The 16,654-nt window shown below is 45.7% G+C and overlaps 1 protein-coding gene across 4 annotated transcripts in view; it reads left to right on the top strand.

Moving 5' to 3' along the window:
* ARHGEF9 (Cdc42 guanine nucleotide exchange factor 9) overlaps positions 1–16,654 on the top strand; it is a 408,379-nt gene that overhangs the window by 364,615 nt on the left and 27,110 nt on the right. For all 4 annotated transcript variants that reach the window (XM_054996023.1, XM_054996022.1, XM_054996024.1 and 1 more), the window contains one exon: positions 5,399–5,530. In XM_054996023.1, coding sequence (XP_054851998.1) covers positions 5,399–5,530 — 132 coding nt within the window. The remainder of the gene's footprint in view (positions 1–5,398; positions 5,531–16,654) is intronic.

Below are 16,654 nucleotides of genomic sequence, written 5' to 3'. Positions count from 1 at the left end.
AGGTCTGTTCGGAGTAGGAACGGACCAATCTTTGATCTGCCGGTTGGGCCCTTTTACAACAGATCCATCTCGTTTCCCGAAGCAGGACTCTCGGGGTTTTCCTCACCGATTAGAGCTGTTGAATCATAGTCCATAATTTCTTCCAGCTCTAACCCTTTCTCGGGAGGATTTCTACGGAAGGTCCCTCTGCCTCTTGTAGCTCTTGGAGCGGGCGTTGGGCGGGTTGGCGCGGGCAGAGCGGTGGGGGCTGGACACTTTGGTGGGAACGGAGTTCTTTGCACAGGCCGGAACGGACATTGTGCCGCAAAGTGACCGCTTTGTCCACACTGCAGACACAAACCTTGTTGCCATCTAGCATCTCTCGCTCCTCTGGTTGCGTATCCAGCGCCCCTACTTCCTCTAACCAGTACGGATGAATGCCGCTGCCCAGTGGTTTGCTGTTGTTCGACTAAGCGTACTTCCTGCATACGATTTTCCACTTCACAAGTTAACTGGATCCACCCCAAAAGCGTAGGGGGGTTATCTTGCATTAGAGCCTGATCCAACAATTTGGGATTCATGCCCTGTTTGAATAGGATTATTTTGGTGGACTCCTCACACCTTGGGCATTTGGCGGCCAGCTGTTGGAATTTTGTAACGTAGTCTCTAGCCGACATGCTGCCTTGTCGAATGGACTGTAACTCAGTCCTGGCTCTACTTTCCTCTAAGGGGTCTTCGTATTGGGCGCGAAGCGCATCGACTAGCCCCTGTAGAGTGTTCAATTCGGGGGGCCCCAATTCATAAAGAGCTACATACCATTCAGCTGCTACTCCTTGGAGACGTGACCCCAAGTGTTCGATCTGGCTGGCTTCATCTCCAAATAAATGTCCCCAACGGTTAAAAAATTGTAACGCTTGTACGAGGAAGAATCCTAATTTGGAAGGATCTCCGTCAAATGTGGCCTCCAGTTTCACCCACCCCATCGGTAACTCCGGTTGTCTGGCGACCGGTGCAGGCAGTGGGTAATATTGGATTGGCACCTGTTGCGGCCCCCCCATCAGGATACTGCGGAAGGGGTTGTACTGGAGGTTGTTGGAGTCTCAGTTGGGGAAGCCGTGGAGGGGGTCCCCTCGACACTGGCTGTAGCGGCGGAGGGGGTCCTCTTGGAATTGGCTGCATTGGTACGGGTTGAACTGGTGGGGGGGGTCCTCCGGTGCAGGTAACAGTGGCGGAGGAGGTCCCCTCGGTACTGGCTGTAGCAGCGGAGGAGGCCCTCTTGGAATCGGCTGCATTGGCATAGGGGTTCCTCTCAGCCCGGGCGTTCGTAGTGGCCGAGGCGTAGTTCCCCGCCCGATTGGTCCCGGCAGCGGAGTTTGTCGAGGAGTGGTACCTCTCGGCATCGGTGCCACTAGTCTCGGCAGAAACGGTTGTCCTCCTGCCTGGGACGTTGGTGGCGGGAGGACTGGTGGTGTGAGGACAGGAGCTTCTCCTTGTGGACGTTGTGGTGTACCCCCCGGTTGAGACGGGGTTGTCAGGGGCTCCTCTGGAGGTTGTCCCCCTCCTGCTCCTTCCTCTTCCACTTCTTCTTCTTCTTCATCAGTGTCAGTCGAGTTATCCTCAACTAGTTCCGGAGTAGGATTCAGCGGCTGCTCAGGTTGCTGCGGGACGTCCGCTATTGGGAGCGGCTGACTTGGTGTCCCAGTCTCAGTGATTTTCTGTAGATTTGACAGACTCTGACTAATGCTTTGCATACCAACGGATGTTTCTCGGTTTCCTTCCGATCCTCTGACCACGAGTACGGAGAGTAAATGGACTGCATGGGCCAAACTCTCTTCCATGCTAGACAGTCTTTCTTCCAGGACTTGTACGCGACTCGAGTTCACCTCAGTGACTTGGGTTTCTGCATGCTTATAGGGAGGTTCATCGGTAGCTTGCGAAGTCTCCACGTACTCTGCATAGGACTCCGCACAGGCTGCCCCGGGCCAAGGTCTTATTTCTCCCATGACTTGGGCCCCCGCACCTTGTTCTTCTTGCGATCTCCCTGCCAGGATTCCCTTCACTACCAGCATCAACGGCGACTGTTCGACTTTGTAATTGTACCCACGTGTGTTCATTCAGATCTTGTTGCCCCGTCCACGGAGTAACTTCTGCATAGTCCCAACTCAATACATCGCAGCGGGACGTTTCCCATTCCAACTGGTCGGCCTCTCTGTTCCAGTAGTACCAAGGTTGACTACTGGAATGCTCTGTAATCATCTCCAGACTCCATCGACCATCCATTGGGGGTTGCATGAACACAGTACTTGCTCTTCTTTCCCTTGCTTCCCTTGGCCTCGATCCCCACTGTGTCGGCGTCGGTAAGGATATCAGCGGGTCAGCTGCAGCTATAGGCCGGGTATCCGTCCTACTGGGAGCGAGGGTATAAATTGTAGTAACAGAAGACCCTGTCCCTCTTGGAATGGGTCCTTGAGGTTCCAGTCCTTGAGAGCCGGGGGAGGCATATGGATCAAACAAAGGGTCCCTGTCGGGAACGGCTTTGGCATCCGACTGCTCCGGCTTAGGCATTGGAAAAAGTTGATTCATAACAAAATGTCAGATCTGTGGCTAAATAATAGCTGTATCCAGACTACCTTCTGCAATCAGACAAGAGTCCGTTGTTTTCAAAAGATTTACTGAAAAATGCAACCATTATAGTCCACGGGCCCAGATGCAATATCTGGGTTGGTACACGTGTATTGTTACGAATGAAAGGCAAAGAATACAGTACAAAGTATCAAGACTCAGTAGGCCCAGCCTCCCCCCACAGTTCTCAAAACAATCCCTTTGAAGCTGAGACAGTGAAAGTTTCCCAGGACTGGAAAAGCTGTAGCCAAAACATTCCTCTTCTGAGAGATAGCTGCTAGGGAACATCTTGGCACCTGTGAAGAGAGCACTTAGAACACTAACAGAATTAAAATGGAGTTTCTTTGGTTACAATATATTCTGAACCTGACAATGCCAGCCCCCCACCTTCACCCATCCAGGATCAGGCATGGAGCAGGAAGCAATGCCCGCTCCCTTTCACCCGGCTGAGATCAGGCGAAGAGCAGGTGACAATGTTTGCCCTTTCACCCGGCTGGAATCAGGAACAGATGCACTATCTGCACAACACCCAGGAGTTAATACCAATCAAATTATACAGTGTAACAAACTTCAAGAATTACTCACACAGTTAAAGTCTCTTCAGTACAAAAGTATCAATTTATCAACAGCCTTATATAATCGTTTAAACAAATCAGCTCTCTCTCAGCAGTATACAATTTTGAACACAGACCGTATAAACTCACACCCAGAAGGAGAATGACTCCCTTGTGGAGTCATGAATACAGCCTGGAAACCAAAGGGACTCATTTCTCCATCACCTTGGGCTCATCTTTAACCCTGTGTGCCATTGTTTTGTTTCCCCAATATAAATCAGTTACTCCAAAGCTGCCGTGCCCTTTCTCACATGGTTTTCAAATGGTAGTTCAGGCCTGAGAGAGGGAGAGCAGCTACCTTCTGGACACTAGTGAGTGTCCAAGACTTGAACTTCCTGTTGAAGGAACTCAAATGGCAGAGGGGAAAGACCTTTCTTGCCAATCAGCAAAGACGGTGCTCAGCCAGGCAGACCAATGCTCTGGTTCCATATAAGGAAGCTTCATAAGGCTGTATATATTCTTAGTGAAGTTTGTAAAATGGGTTGTAATTGCTATAATAAAACGATCAAGATCAATTAAATTAAATCAGTTCCATAGATGCCAGAACAATCTGTCTAGGGTGTTTGTCTTGTGTTACTGGGGAAGATATGCAACGCATGTGCAATGCAGTCCAAGATGGCAGGCAGTGGTTGGGTCCTGGATGTAGGACGTGAGCTAGCCAGTACTGAGAAAGGCTCATGTTTCATTGATTTGTATGGAAGAGGTAAGATTGTGTTGAAGTCCCATTGAAGTCAATGGCACTTTGGAAGCGCTTGATTTTGGCCCACAGTATATGAGTGCAATACAGTCCAAACTGTACATAAGGCACAGCTATATCTATATACTTTTGCTGAGATGCCGAGACTGCCTTGACAGAGTCAGGAGCTGGGAGGAGGGCCTGAAGGAAGCTGGAAACACATGAACTTCCTTAAAGAAATTTGGTCCATTCTAGTAGCAACAGAAAAACTGTTCAGACTTTACTTCTATGTACTGCCTGTTGCTATAAGTATGATCCTACTGGATAGTTGATGTTGTTTAATATTTCAGAATTAGAACTGCTTATGCACTCAGCATTTCTACAACTCTGTATTAGATTCCTACTAGTTTTAAAGCTTTGCAAAATTGCATTTTCATACCCAATTACTTCTTTATTGAAATGTCTTTGAAATTGACTGTACTCACACTCTACAATCCGCCTTGAGTCTCAGTGAGAAAGGAGGACTATAAATAATATGAATAAATAAACAAATTTGTTTTTGATCGTCTTTCAAGTTGGACATGAAAGTAGTTGAGCAAACTCTTCTCAGTCAGTTTAGCAAGAAGCAGGGGGAGGTCTGATTTTTTCCCAGGAGAATACAATGCACATTTTAGCTAGCAGTAGATAAAGTTACCACAAATTCTCAGTCAGTGATATTTACCGTATCTTTCAGAAAACCAAGCAAGCTCACTCCAGGATTAAAAGGGAAAGCATATCTTGTTATATTTCTGATTCTGTCTAAAATTTCTTGCCAGAAACATCTAACCCTATAAAAAGTGAGTGATTCCTTGATGGAAAATCTGTTGAAAGTATTTTGCCAGAATAGGAAATTTGGTCCTGAAATTCTACTTTATGAGCTGTGATATTGAAAATTCTCCTGATATTTATGTTTGCTGACTCACTGATATTCTGGATATGCTATGGTATTTGGTTTTATGGTTTGACTTCAACAGTTGAGGTTTGACAGTTTTTGATTGCTGAAATACACTGGTAACTAATATCTGACAAATATTGGATGGGTGCCAGGCAGTAATATTTAGCAGTTCTCTGTAAGTGAAATTTCTCATGTCATGGTATTTGACAGACGACATGAAACAACATCTGGCAAATGATCGCTTCTGAAATCTTGTGTGGGATGCCTGCTGAAGTAAAAATAAATCTAAAGCACAGGGATTTTGCATTCTGAGAGAAAAAGTTCACATCCAGAATTTAACATTTAGCATTCATTATTGCAGAATCAGAGTATTTGAATTTCAGCTCTAGGATAATTTATGTACAAGGAAGGATTTTTGAGCAGCCTGCTAGATTTCCAGCTGTTTTTGTTCAGAGGGATTTTCCATCTTGCTAGCATTGGCCTCCACATCTGGGCCGTAATATGAGACTTCTCAGGATGTTCACTTTTGCGCAGCATAATTACATGTTCTTCCTTCTTTCCTGTGTCCAACAGGGGGAGGACATCTTGGATCGCAGCTCTGAGCTGATCTATACAGGGGAGATGTCCTGGATTTACCAACCTTATGGACGAAGCCAACAGCGCGTCTTCTTCCTCTTTGATCACCAGATGGTTCTCTGCAAAAAGGTATTGAAATCCAAGCTGATTGCTTCTGATTGCAGATCAAGCCCCCCGCCCCAAATCCCATAGCAATGGCAAGAGTCGCTAGCAACCTGGGGAAAAAATGTCCTGAGCTTAGTGGGATGTTATTCGCTGGGTGACGTTGTTTATCATTCTGTGGTGAGAAGTTTCAACGGCCCATTTCCACATACAGTAAAAAGTCCAGTAGCACCTTTTAGACTAGCCAACTTTATTGAGGCATAAGCTTTCAAGAACCACAGCTCTCTTCATCAGATATGATGCATGTGATGAAGAGAGCTGTGGTTCTCGAAAGCTTATGCCTCAATAAAGTTGGTTAGTCTTAAAGGTGCTATTGGACTTTTTACTATTTTGCAACTACAGACTAACACGGCTAACTCCTCTGGATCTATTTCCACGTATAAAGTCTCTGTTAAACAGGCAGGACTTCTTTTCCCCAGGTTGCTAAGTGTCTTCCCCTAGGCAAGACACTTAGGCAGGTTCAAAAATGTTTATCCTTCAGCACCAAACCACCATACCCCACCTTTACACACATCAAGTAATGTTCATGTCTATCTCCTTCTGTTCTTCCTTCTAAAAACTTCTGAGCATCTGAGGTGACCTAGAAAATGACCATGTCCCTAGGAAAAGAGGAAGACCTAAAACGAGAACGCTGGACTCAGTAAAGGAAGCCACGACTTCTAGTTTGCAAGATCTGAGCAAGTCTGTTAACAATAGGACATTTTGGAGGTCTTTTATTTATAGGGTCGCCTTTGGTCGGAGATGACTTGACGGCACATAACACACGCATGTCTGCTTAGCTTAAGAGCCGCTATGGAATTCGATGCCCACAAATCATTTACTGGGCCGGTTTGTTTATTTAAGAATTTCTCTCTCTCCCACTTTTCTCCCCACTGGGGACTCAAAGCAGCTTACAAATCTAATTTAAACAAAAGAAAAGGAGAGGAGAGGAGAGGGGGGAGAGAAGGAGCAGCTCAGCAGCACAAAGAGCCAAGAACGGCCCTTGGGACTTGTCAGGCTTGCATCTCGGTGAGAACCTTGGGCTATAAATATAGCAAATAAAAAAATCAGCCAGAAGCAGGAAATGGGACCTTAATGCAGGGACTAGCCCAGTGGTTCCCCGCCTTTTTGGTAGGGCGACACACAAGTTCAACTTTACTTTGTATGATGACCCATTCGGGGCTGGCCCAAGAGATTGAAAAGGAGCGGAGGGGGTGGAATGCGCAGCGGGTTGAGGAGATGTGGGGAAACGGCAGATGTCAGCAAAGAGGTGGGTGGCAAGTGGCTCAGTGCAGGACATCTCCCACAGCAGGTGAAGAGCAGTCAGGCACTTCCAGGGGCTGGGCACAAGGCTGGGCTGCTGAAGGAGCAGCACCAAGACAAAGCCTGCGCTTGCACACACGACTTTCTCTCCTCCTCTCACTTTCCCCTCTACTGAACAACTCCTGCCTACTCTCCAGCCTTCCCCTCTCTTCTTCCATCTACTGTTGTAAAGTTGCTAGTTGCCAGGTTGCTTTCCTCCCCATTATTGCCACAAAGGGGAAGGGAGATTGAGAACGGGAGAAGCTGACAAGGAAGAAGAGGAGACAAAGAGAAGGGTGCAAAGGGCAGGAGTTGCTGTTGGGGGTGGCTGGCCTGTGCCCCACTTCCAGAGCACTTCATAAACCTCTTTTGGGCCCCAGCCCCTAGGCCGGGAAACATTCTGCTAGCCTGCTCAGGGCAGGCCTGTCTGCTGGCATTTATACTAGGACGGGCCCGCCCAGAAGCTCCCTCCTCTCTGCCAGTCCTAGGTAACTGAAAGAGCAGGACTCTGCAGCCTGAATTCACATAGGATCCCCGGCCGGGACCACCGGGATTAGGCCAAGAGGTTTCCAGTTGGAGACCCAGAATCATTGCCATGGGAACAGGGACTCTGTGATGATAAGAACAAAGACTGTTCAGGGGTTCTAAACCCAGGTCGTCTATTGAGGCCTTCAGTCAGCAGCCAGTGATGACAGTACTGAGCTTGGAGCCAAGAAAGATGAATCTAAACTGTTGCCTATTATATGTTTAGAGAGGAGTTGTGAGTGTGCATGAGTGAGATTCAGGATATTCTCAGTTCCAGTTTTTGTTCTGGAATCCTACAGTGTAACTAATAAAGTGTATGGTGAGGAGGGAGAAAATCACATTTTTTAAAAATTTGATTGCTATACCATCACTTTTGCTTCAACCAGAAAAATCCCTGTTTCAGTTTGGTACTACTTTGGGCAAGTCAAATCTATGAGCCTTTATTTTTGTACCATACTTTGTTTCCTGGCACCAAATTTTCCCCATAAAATAAATGTATGCATTTTTACAGCATTATTGGTACATGAATAAATCAGCATTATACAGTATACTTGTAATCTAATTGTAATTTCTGTATTTTATTGTAATAAAAAAGAGTCCAGTAGCACCTTTAAGACTAACCAATTTTATTGTAGCATAAGCTTTTGAGAATCACAGTTCTCTTCGTCAGATGCATGGAGGGCCAACAGAAACTGGTCAAATATAGAGGAGGGGAGGGGAGAGGGGAGATGCAAACAACTCCTTTGTTTACATCCCCTCTCTCCTCCTCCCCTCCCCTCTCTTCCTCTATATTTGACCAGTTTCTTTCTGCCCTCCATGCATCTGACGAAGAGAACTGTGATTCTCGAAAGCTTATGCTACAATAAAATTGGTTAGTCTTAAAGGTGCTACTGGACTCTTTTTGATTTCGCTACTACAGACTAACACGGCTAACTCCTCTGGATCTATGTATTTTATTGTAAATCCCATTAAGCATTTTATCTGAAAAATAGGGTATTAATATCTAAAATAAATTGTACATTATACCTTTAAACATACATCACCTGTATGACTAATGTATCACATAAAAATTGTAAATAGAATAGAATGTGCATGCACAATACAAACAAAATTTTAAAAAGACAAAAAGGTAGAGAACTGGAACTGCTGGGCTGGATATCACAAATCCATTCTGTTCATAATGGCTTTTTCCCTCGGCACAGGGAGTCTCCCTCTGTCACAAGAGGCTCTTTCACCCTGGCCCTGGCAATGGGAGAAAGCGCTAGCAGAATGGACCAGTGGGATCCAACTGATTGCTAAATATATGTGAATATAAAAAGAAATGAAATATGAAACATCCCCTCATTCCTACTTCATGTAGCCTCGTTCTTTTATAGGTTCCTGTCTTACATTTTACCGTTACAGTCTATTTTTCCACTTGCAAAGCAAAGACAGCGATACTCTCTTTGGTGAAGGTCTTAGAAGCCTACAGATGCAAAGAGTCGTGTGGTACTATTTTGAGCTGTCTCTGTTTTCTCTTTTGTGTGTTCGATTAAACTCTTTAAAAATGTGAGGTATTGCTAACTGCCGGGTACAGTAAACGTTGTTACCCTTGGTACTGCCAGGGAGTTCACACAACAGGGGAAGCAGTTACTCCTTCACACTAATTGGCTTTGAATAATGCCCGTTCTTCGAGGCTCTCTTTCATGTTGGTGCTTATTCAATTCTAAAATGATCACTCCTGTCAAGATATCTCTAGTATAGAAGCCTGTCTGTTTGCAAGACAAAAGGCGATTCTTTTAGATTATTCTGTTCTCTGTGACTTGATAGAATTAGGTTTCACTAATTCTTGACTGTAGTTCTTACGTACAAGGAAAGCTGTTTTGTAAAGTCTCAGGCATCCAGTTGTATTTGCAGTCACTGCAGGGTAAACATGGCGCCTGCAGAGTGCTTACCATGCATTGCCACGCTGGCTTATGTCCTGGTTTGATGGCTGTTGGTATGCCACTGTGAAGCAATGCAGAGCTTGCCTTGGGAGCCCTTGCTTGAACTAGGCAGCTGATCTACCCGGGCAGAAAGTGAGTAAACTTTGTATGCATTGGGGCTGGAGGGCAGTGTTGGCCATGGAGAGAATTCTTGTAGGAGAGCTGCCTTGAGCTGGCCTTAAGCCTCCATTCGGTCTAGGGAGAAGCCACCAGTGCTGTATGTGGAAAGGAAGGCAGACATGCCAGTGAGGTGTTTTCACAGCCAGCATCACCAGCACCAACCACCACAATTGTTTCAAGAACAAAAATTCACCTTAGACACATCTGCAGTCAAGGAACGTGAGACTATGTGGCAGAGGTGAAGAGTTTCAGAGCACAAACAGGTACAGTCCTCAGACATTTCTTGTGAGGAAAAATGGGCAGCCCAGCCAGCATTTCTCTCCAGTGTCTAGCAATCACAAGTGAAATAGAAGGTATATATTTTCTGATTTTTGTGTGAGGCGGTAGCTAAGAGAGTGTCTTTCCTAAACAGGGAGGAGAAATGAAAAAAATCAACTACCAAGACTCTCAATACAAGTCATCTAATAGGAGGACCCTGAAGTTCTTTTTTGGTTTTTGTCCTCTAGTTTATGCTCCCCGTCCCCATCCCCCCCCCACCCCCGCTATGCCCAACACAGGGCTGAGTTTGTCCAGGGACAGATATTAGCACCCATGTCACCAAGGCCGCCTTAAAGGAGGCTGCGCAGCCTTTGACTGCCAGTCACATTCAGCGGTAACCCACCCGGTTGATGATGTGGAGGGGCAGGGAGGTCAGACAAGCCAAGAGCAACTTTATCTGTGGTTGGAGTGATGCCTGCTCAGACTGAGGAGCCAGGCCAGGTTGAGCAGCTTTATAGAATCTTCCTGACTCCTTGCAGCTGACTCCCGCTGAGCCGTTGGTTGCATGTTACCCGTGCACCCCTGGAAGTTCCGCAGAGAGCAAGCCAACAGCTGCCTCCTCCGGAGAACTATCATGGGGGCCCAAAAGGGCTTGGGTCCTCCTGCAGGGTTTTAAGTTCTTGATACCTTGGGGGATCAGGGATTCTATACATCTGTTTTTGTTGCCTCCTAAGAACTATCAAAATGGGGCTGTTGAGCGCCTGCAGGCCGCAGTATGTGGGTTCTGGGCTGCATTTGTCTTGGTAGGTTACAGGTTGCACAGGCCTGCATTACTTACCCAGTTTGTGTTCATGTCCCAGAAGTTAACAGTAATTTTGGCTCTACTGCTTTATTCACAGCAAATGCTGCAGAAATGTTGCCATTTAATATCCCACACCACTTAGCCTACTTATTAGCTCCTGATTAGATCTGTTTGGGGAGAGATTGAAGTAAATAGTCCTTTAATGTTTTTCCTTCTAGCGATAAATATCAGTTCCAGTCTACAGCAAAAGATTTTGTCTAGGTGGTCCTTCCTCTCTGCTCCAAGGCTGTACAGCCAACCAATAGATCATTTAGAAGAATGTGATAAAAGCACAGAACTGTTTGGTTTGTTTGCATCACATCTATAAGCTGCCGCTAAGATATAATGCTTAGAAACAGAAAGTTGATATTTTATCTCTGAGTTCAATGAAATGAGATGTTGGGAGCTCTTTGACTGGGTCTTAGCAGCATTTTAAGAACTACATTAAAGCCACTTATGGCCATGATTCAGATCAAGGCAGTGCAGAGAGGAGAAGGAGGGTTTAATCCTTCCATCCACACTGCCTTGAAAGGGGGAGAGGTTGAAAGGCTATTGAATCCAATTTGATAGAAATTGCTTCTTAGTAAGATTTCATGATTTGTATTTTTGTTGAGATAATCGCTATATCATGATACTCTCTTTTTACCGGAACTGGTCTCCTTGCAATAAAATGATTTGTGGGGGAATTAGCTAGCAAGGAGAATGGCTATGCAAGAGGCCGGTAACCGCAGGGATCTGTCCCCAGTTTCTCCCAGGTCCCAGAATAGCAAATGAGGCTGGTTCTTGAAGTCAAACAATAACTTCTATTAAGAACAAAATGGCATGCACATAAACACGCAGTTATGGGGTAAAAATAATTAAACACACACACAGAGTCCTAGGAAGCTTAGTCAGAAATTGGGAATAGAGAGAGAGGGAGCAAATATATCTACCTATCCTGAAGAGGGGTTCAGTCTACAGGAGAAGAGAGTAGCTTCGAACGCCAGCATCCTTGGCTAGGAGAGCAAGAGGCTTGGGCAAACCTCAAGGGAACAGTGCTTGTGGATCCGGAAGCATGTACGATGAGAGAGAGGTTTAGGGAAGTGACCTTAAGGGAGCAGCCAGGAAGCATGCGCGATCTGAATGAGGCCAGGGCCCTAGCTTTATAGGTAAAATGTGCCCTGAGGTGGAAGAGCCCACCTAGCCGTTAGAACAAAGGCTCCAATAGTCAGTTCCTGGGTTTGACAAAAGGTTTGAGTACCTCGATCAGTAGCTGCTGGGGTGTGTCAAAACAAATGCAAAACATGTTCTATCGCTGCATAAAAGGAATAGTTTGTTAGTGAATTCCACCAAAGCTAAGTTGATGGATTTTAGGTGGGGATATTACTTTCCCAAGAACAACTGTATATGCTTATGGATATCATTTGATTAACTCCTCAATCAAGGACAGGAGATCTCATCACGGAAGAAGGGAAAGGAATGTGTTCAGTGGGGATGACTCTGTGAGACCTTTGTTGCACTGGACTCCTATGGGGCTGGCGGGACTGCAAATCCAATCACCTCTTAATCACTCCGCATTCCTGTGCGGCATTCCATGCATGCCGTGTTCTCCCGGGTGGGATTCAGCAACTGTTGGAGGTCCTTTGGTGACAATACAGCAGCCATTTTAACTCCAGAGGCCTGAACATTTTTAATATCACAAGCAGCCATATAAAACTGCTATTAAAATGGTGGAGGCCGGGCCGACCGCTTACACTCTGTTTGTGTAGTAGTTGAAAGGGGGTAAGGCAGGTTTTGATGTAAAATTATGCAGAAGATGTAATCACACTATACAAGCACAGATGGATATAGCACCCTGAAAAGCTTAGCTTTAAGTACATTCTTTAAAAAAAAAAAAACCACGTTTCTGCCCCTGGATTTTGGGGAAGTAGATTTGGAAGTACGTGCCTGGTGCCTGGTAAAGTCTCTAAAACCAATGGGAGTAGAAAAGGCTTTCCAGTGGTCGGGGGGGGGGGCTCATTGTTGAGTATTGTTCTTTGCTTCTCCCTATGATTAGCAGAACCAGAATGGATTGTGCCTCCCTCCCCCTTTGCAGTTCACTCAGCTCAGCTTTTCCTCACACATAATTTGAGTAGTGGAAAGGGTATCCTTAGGCCTAGCTGTACATAACTACATTATAATCATATCTAGGGGTAAACAGAATAATATTACTTCTAAAGCAATATCTAGTTTTTGCATTTACTTACGGAGAAGCAGTTTCAAACCCAGTCTGACCACTGGCCCATCGAGGTCAGTACAGTCTTCTCTGACTTAGCAGGAACTCTTCAGGGTCTTGGGCTGAGAATGATCTTTCTCGGTGCTACGTGACACTCTTTAACCAGGTGCACGAGCTTGAAATTGAGACCTTCTATGTACAAATCATGTATTCTGCCAGTGAGCCATAGCTCTTCTCCTCTAGATTAAAAAAATTGATCTAAAATGGAATTAACTCTTTCTTACAGGCCCATTAGCTAAGCCTGTTTGCCAAACCAGTCTGGTTATATGACCGTAAGCTCTGGACACTCCAGATTTCTCCAGCTTTGCCTGAAGATGAGCTTGATGACTCTTGTGGCTTGCAGCCATGGTGGCCCAAACATATCTGGTAATCTAGGGGTCTGAACCCTTGATGATGCAGAAAGAAATCGCTCCCAGTAGAACTAGCCTGGGATGAGAAAAGAAACTCCCCAAGTCCCTTCCCAAGAGAGTGGCTATCCCAGAGCTGCTGTGTGACCATACAGAACAGAATGAAGGTAGACATCAAGCAACCTTTCCTATTGGTTTCTTAGCCCACAGGGGAAACCGTTTAAGTATCCTCAAATGCAGTTTGTTGCTAAAGGGGAAAGAAATAGAGAAGAGAGACAATAACAGCTACCCACTAAGAATCTTTCTTCATGCCCAATGACCTTGGGCTCCTCTTCTTTAGCAGCAGCACCCACCATTACCCAAAGGGCACATCCACTGTTGCAGAATGTAGGAGGGATGTATTTTGAAACAGCAGGCCACAGAAGAATCTGACAGTTCAGTACTGCGGGCTTCAGAGAGAAGCAGATCAGCACCCTGGAGAGCTACTTTAGGCTGCATCTTGGCATTACAGAGCGCTGTAAACTGGCCAGATAGATAAACTGGCATAGATAAAGAAGACTTGCTTCCAGACGTGGGGAATTAAACTAAAGCTGTAGAGACCATATTCTTTTTATGCAGCATGGTTTTCAGCCTCCTCTTTGCTGGTGCTTCTGCCCTCAATAAGCTGATGGAGGCAGTCATACCCCTCAGTCCTAGACCTCTCCCATCTGCAGCTGCCTTTCCTGATGATGCCATCTGGATGTCTCAGTATGTGCAACCCCACCCCCAATATGCTTTCCTTCTCTTGATTATTCTTCATAACCAATAGACAACATCACCAGCCACCCTTTCAACCAGGCATGAAGCTTGGGCTTTCTCTCTAATTGCTCATTTGTGTACCCCTCATCCAATTTATTGCCAAAATATTGTGCTAGTCCTATACAATATGGCCAAAACCCACCCCTTCTTGTCTGGTCCTTCACTTAAACTTTGCTCTGTTCTCTGGACTTCCTCATGACCTTTCCTTTGATCTTCCCCCATTCCATCACAGCCCCTTTCCTTCTGCCTAGACCTGTACTGCCCAAACCACTGGGCCTATCACTCAAAGAGGGTGACCCCCCCCTTCCTCAAATCCCCTCACTGGCTGGCTCCCCATCCAGATGCTGCACAAAATCTTTGGCCCAGCGGCAGGTCCCAAATTACCTTTCTTATTTCCCATGGTGGCATTATTTGGCTCTCCCAGATCTAATCCACCAGCATAAGTTTCCCTTCTCTCTGAAAGAATCCCAGCTGTTTTCCCTAACCGACACCATCAATCTTTTCTTTTTCATCTTCCTTGTTAAAACAACTGGGATAATACCATGTACCCCATTTTGGATGCCTGGGCAGAAGGGTAACATACAAATGTGATAGATAAAAGGGAGGGATCACATTTTCTGCAAAGCCCTTGCTTAAATCTCCAAACTTCATCCATGGAGCTTTTGCTCACATTCCTCCATCTCAGCCATCCATCCCTTCTTCTGCCCCCTCCAACTTCTGTCAACTTCCTTGGAGGCACAGACTGTGGTCAATGATGTTGCTGTATAAACACTAAGGGGGTGTGATATCAGGATGAACACAAATCCCCCTGGTGTGCACCCAAGAGTGCTCAAAGAACTTTGTCTATCAAAGTTCTACTCTGGAAAAGTGGGTGGTGAACAGGATGCAATTCAACATAGATAAGTGCACAGTATTACATCTGGGCCACAAAAAAGTGAAGCACAAATACAGGATGGGGGATACACTTCTGGGTAATAGTGTATGCGAAAGAAATCTTGGGGTAAGATTGGACTGTAAACTAAATATGAGCAGTCAGTGTGATGTGGTAGCAAAAAAGGCAAACAGTCTTGGGTTATATCAAATGGGCCATTGCATCAAAATCTCAGGAGGTCATAGTCCCTCTCTATACTGCCTTGGTCAGGCTGCACCTGAAGTACTGTCTGCAGTTCTGGAGGCCTCACTTCAAAAAGGATGTGGACAAAACTGAGAGGGTGCAGAAGAGAGCGACAAGGATGATCAGGGGTCTGGAGACTGAGCCCTACAAGGAGAGGCGGAGAGCCTTGGGAATGTTTAGTTTGGAGGAGATTGCCGGGGGGGGGGGGACATGATTGCTCTCTTTAAATATTTGAAAGGCTGTCATTTAGAGGAGGGCAAGGAGCTGTTCCAGTTGGCAGCAGAGGATACAACTCGAAGCTACGGGCTTAAATTACATGCAGAAAGGTACCGGCTGGATAGTAGGAAAAACTTTTTCACGGTCAGAGTAGTTCAAAGGTGGAATCAGCTGCTTAGGGAGGTGGTGGTGAGCTCCCCTTCACTGGCAGTTTTCAAGAAGAGGCTGGATGAATCTTTGTCAGGGATGCTTTAGGCTCATCCTGCATTGGGCAGGAGGTTGGACTAGATGGTCTGTGTGGCCCCTTCCAACTCAGTGTGATTCTGTGACAACTGATTGATTAAGCAATCCACAGGAGGTGTTTAGCTCATGCAGCATCATTCTCACTGAAGACAATGTCCTAGAAAAACGTTGTTTGGATAACTTGTATTTCCATGTTTGGGGGGGGAGGGGTTAAAAGTTGCGCATCCTGACTTGGAGGAGGTAGTATGGGATGTGAAAGACCTTCGCCTCCGCACTCCAGAGAGCTGCTGCTGGCGACAGTAAGCAAGACTGGCCGTAACAGGCCAGTGACCGGACTCAGTGTAAGGTGACTTTGTGTGTTCACCTCATTTTCCCGTTAGTCAGCTACACACGTGATTGTATTACAGGCTTTTAAAAAGTCCTGTCCTTTGTGCTGTCAGCAATTCTTAACGTGCCCTTGTTTAAATAAATCATCATATGCAAACCTTGGCCAAAGATTGACCAATTTGCCACTAAATCTTGTTGACATTTGGTCTGTTTTGTTTTTATTTTTCTCTGGAGTTTGTTTCTTCAATGTGATATTGATCTCCCCAACCTTTTCCAAAAACTTTGAAATAAAATGTCCAGGAAAATCAGCTCCTTGTTCATTGAATGGTTAAGCAAAATGAAGTCTATGCAACTTAAGATCAGTTTATGGCTCCTGTTGTAAAAACACTGCCTTGACTTTGTGTGTCTTGAAATGCGCTATTTAAATCTGTAAAGGGGATATTAGGCCTCTCTCCATATCAAGTCACACCTTCTATCTAATCAGCCTCTGTGGGTTGGGTCCTGTGGATCTGTTTCACTGGACACTTTCCTCCCATCCAAAGAGCCTTCCTTCCCTTGATGCAAGCATTTCAGACAGCTCTTTCCAGAGAAGAAAAGCACCTGCTGTAGTGGAACGGATCTGTGGGGGCCAGCACTGGGATGCGGGGAGCTTTCTGGATCATTGGTTTCTATTGCAGGACATTTTTGATCACATTGATGCTAGTCAGAAGTTAATTCATTGAAAACCGTTAAGGAACTTGGAATTTACAGAAGAATGCTGGCCAACATCTGCATTTTCATTCCTGGGTCAAAGTAGTCAGTGC

This window comes from Eublepharis macularius, chromosome 13 (genome assembly GCF_028583425.1).
Source record: "Eublepharis macularius isolate TG4126 chromosome 13, MPM_Emac_v1.0, whole genome shotgun sequence".
NCBI classification, from domain to species: domain Eukaryota; kingdom Metazoa; phylum Chordata; class Lepidosauria; order Squamata; family Eublepharidae; genus Eublepharis; species Eublepharis macularius.
This window is presented reverse-complemented; position numbering and strand designations above follow the sequence as displayed.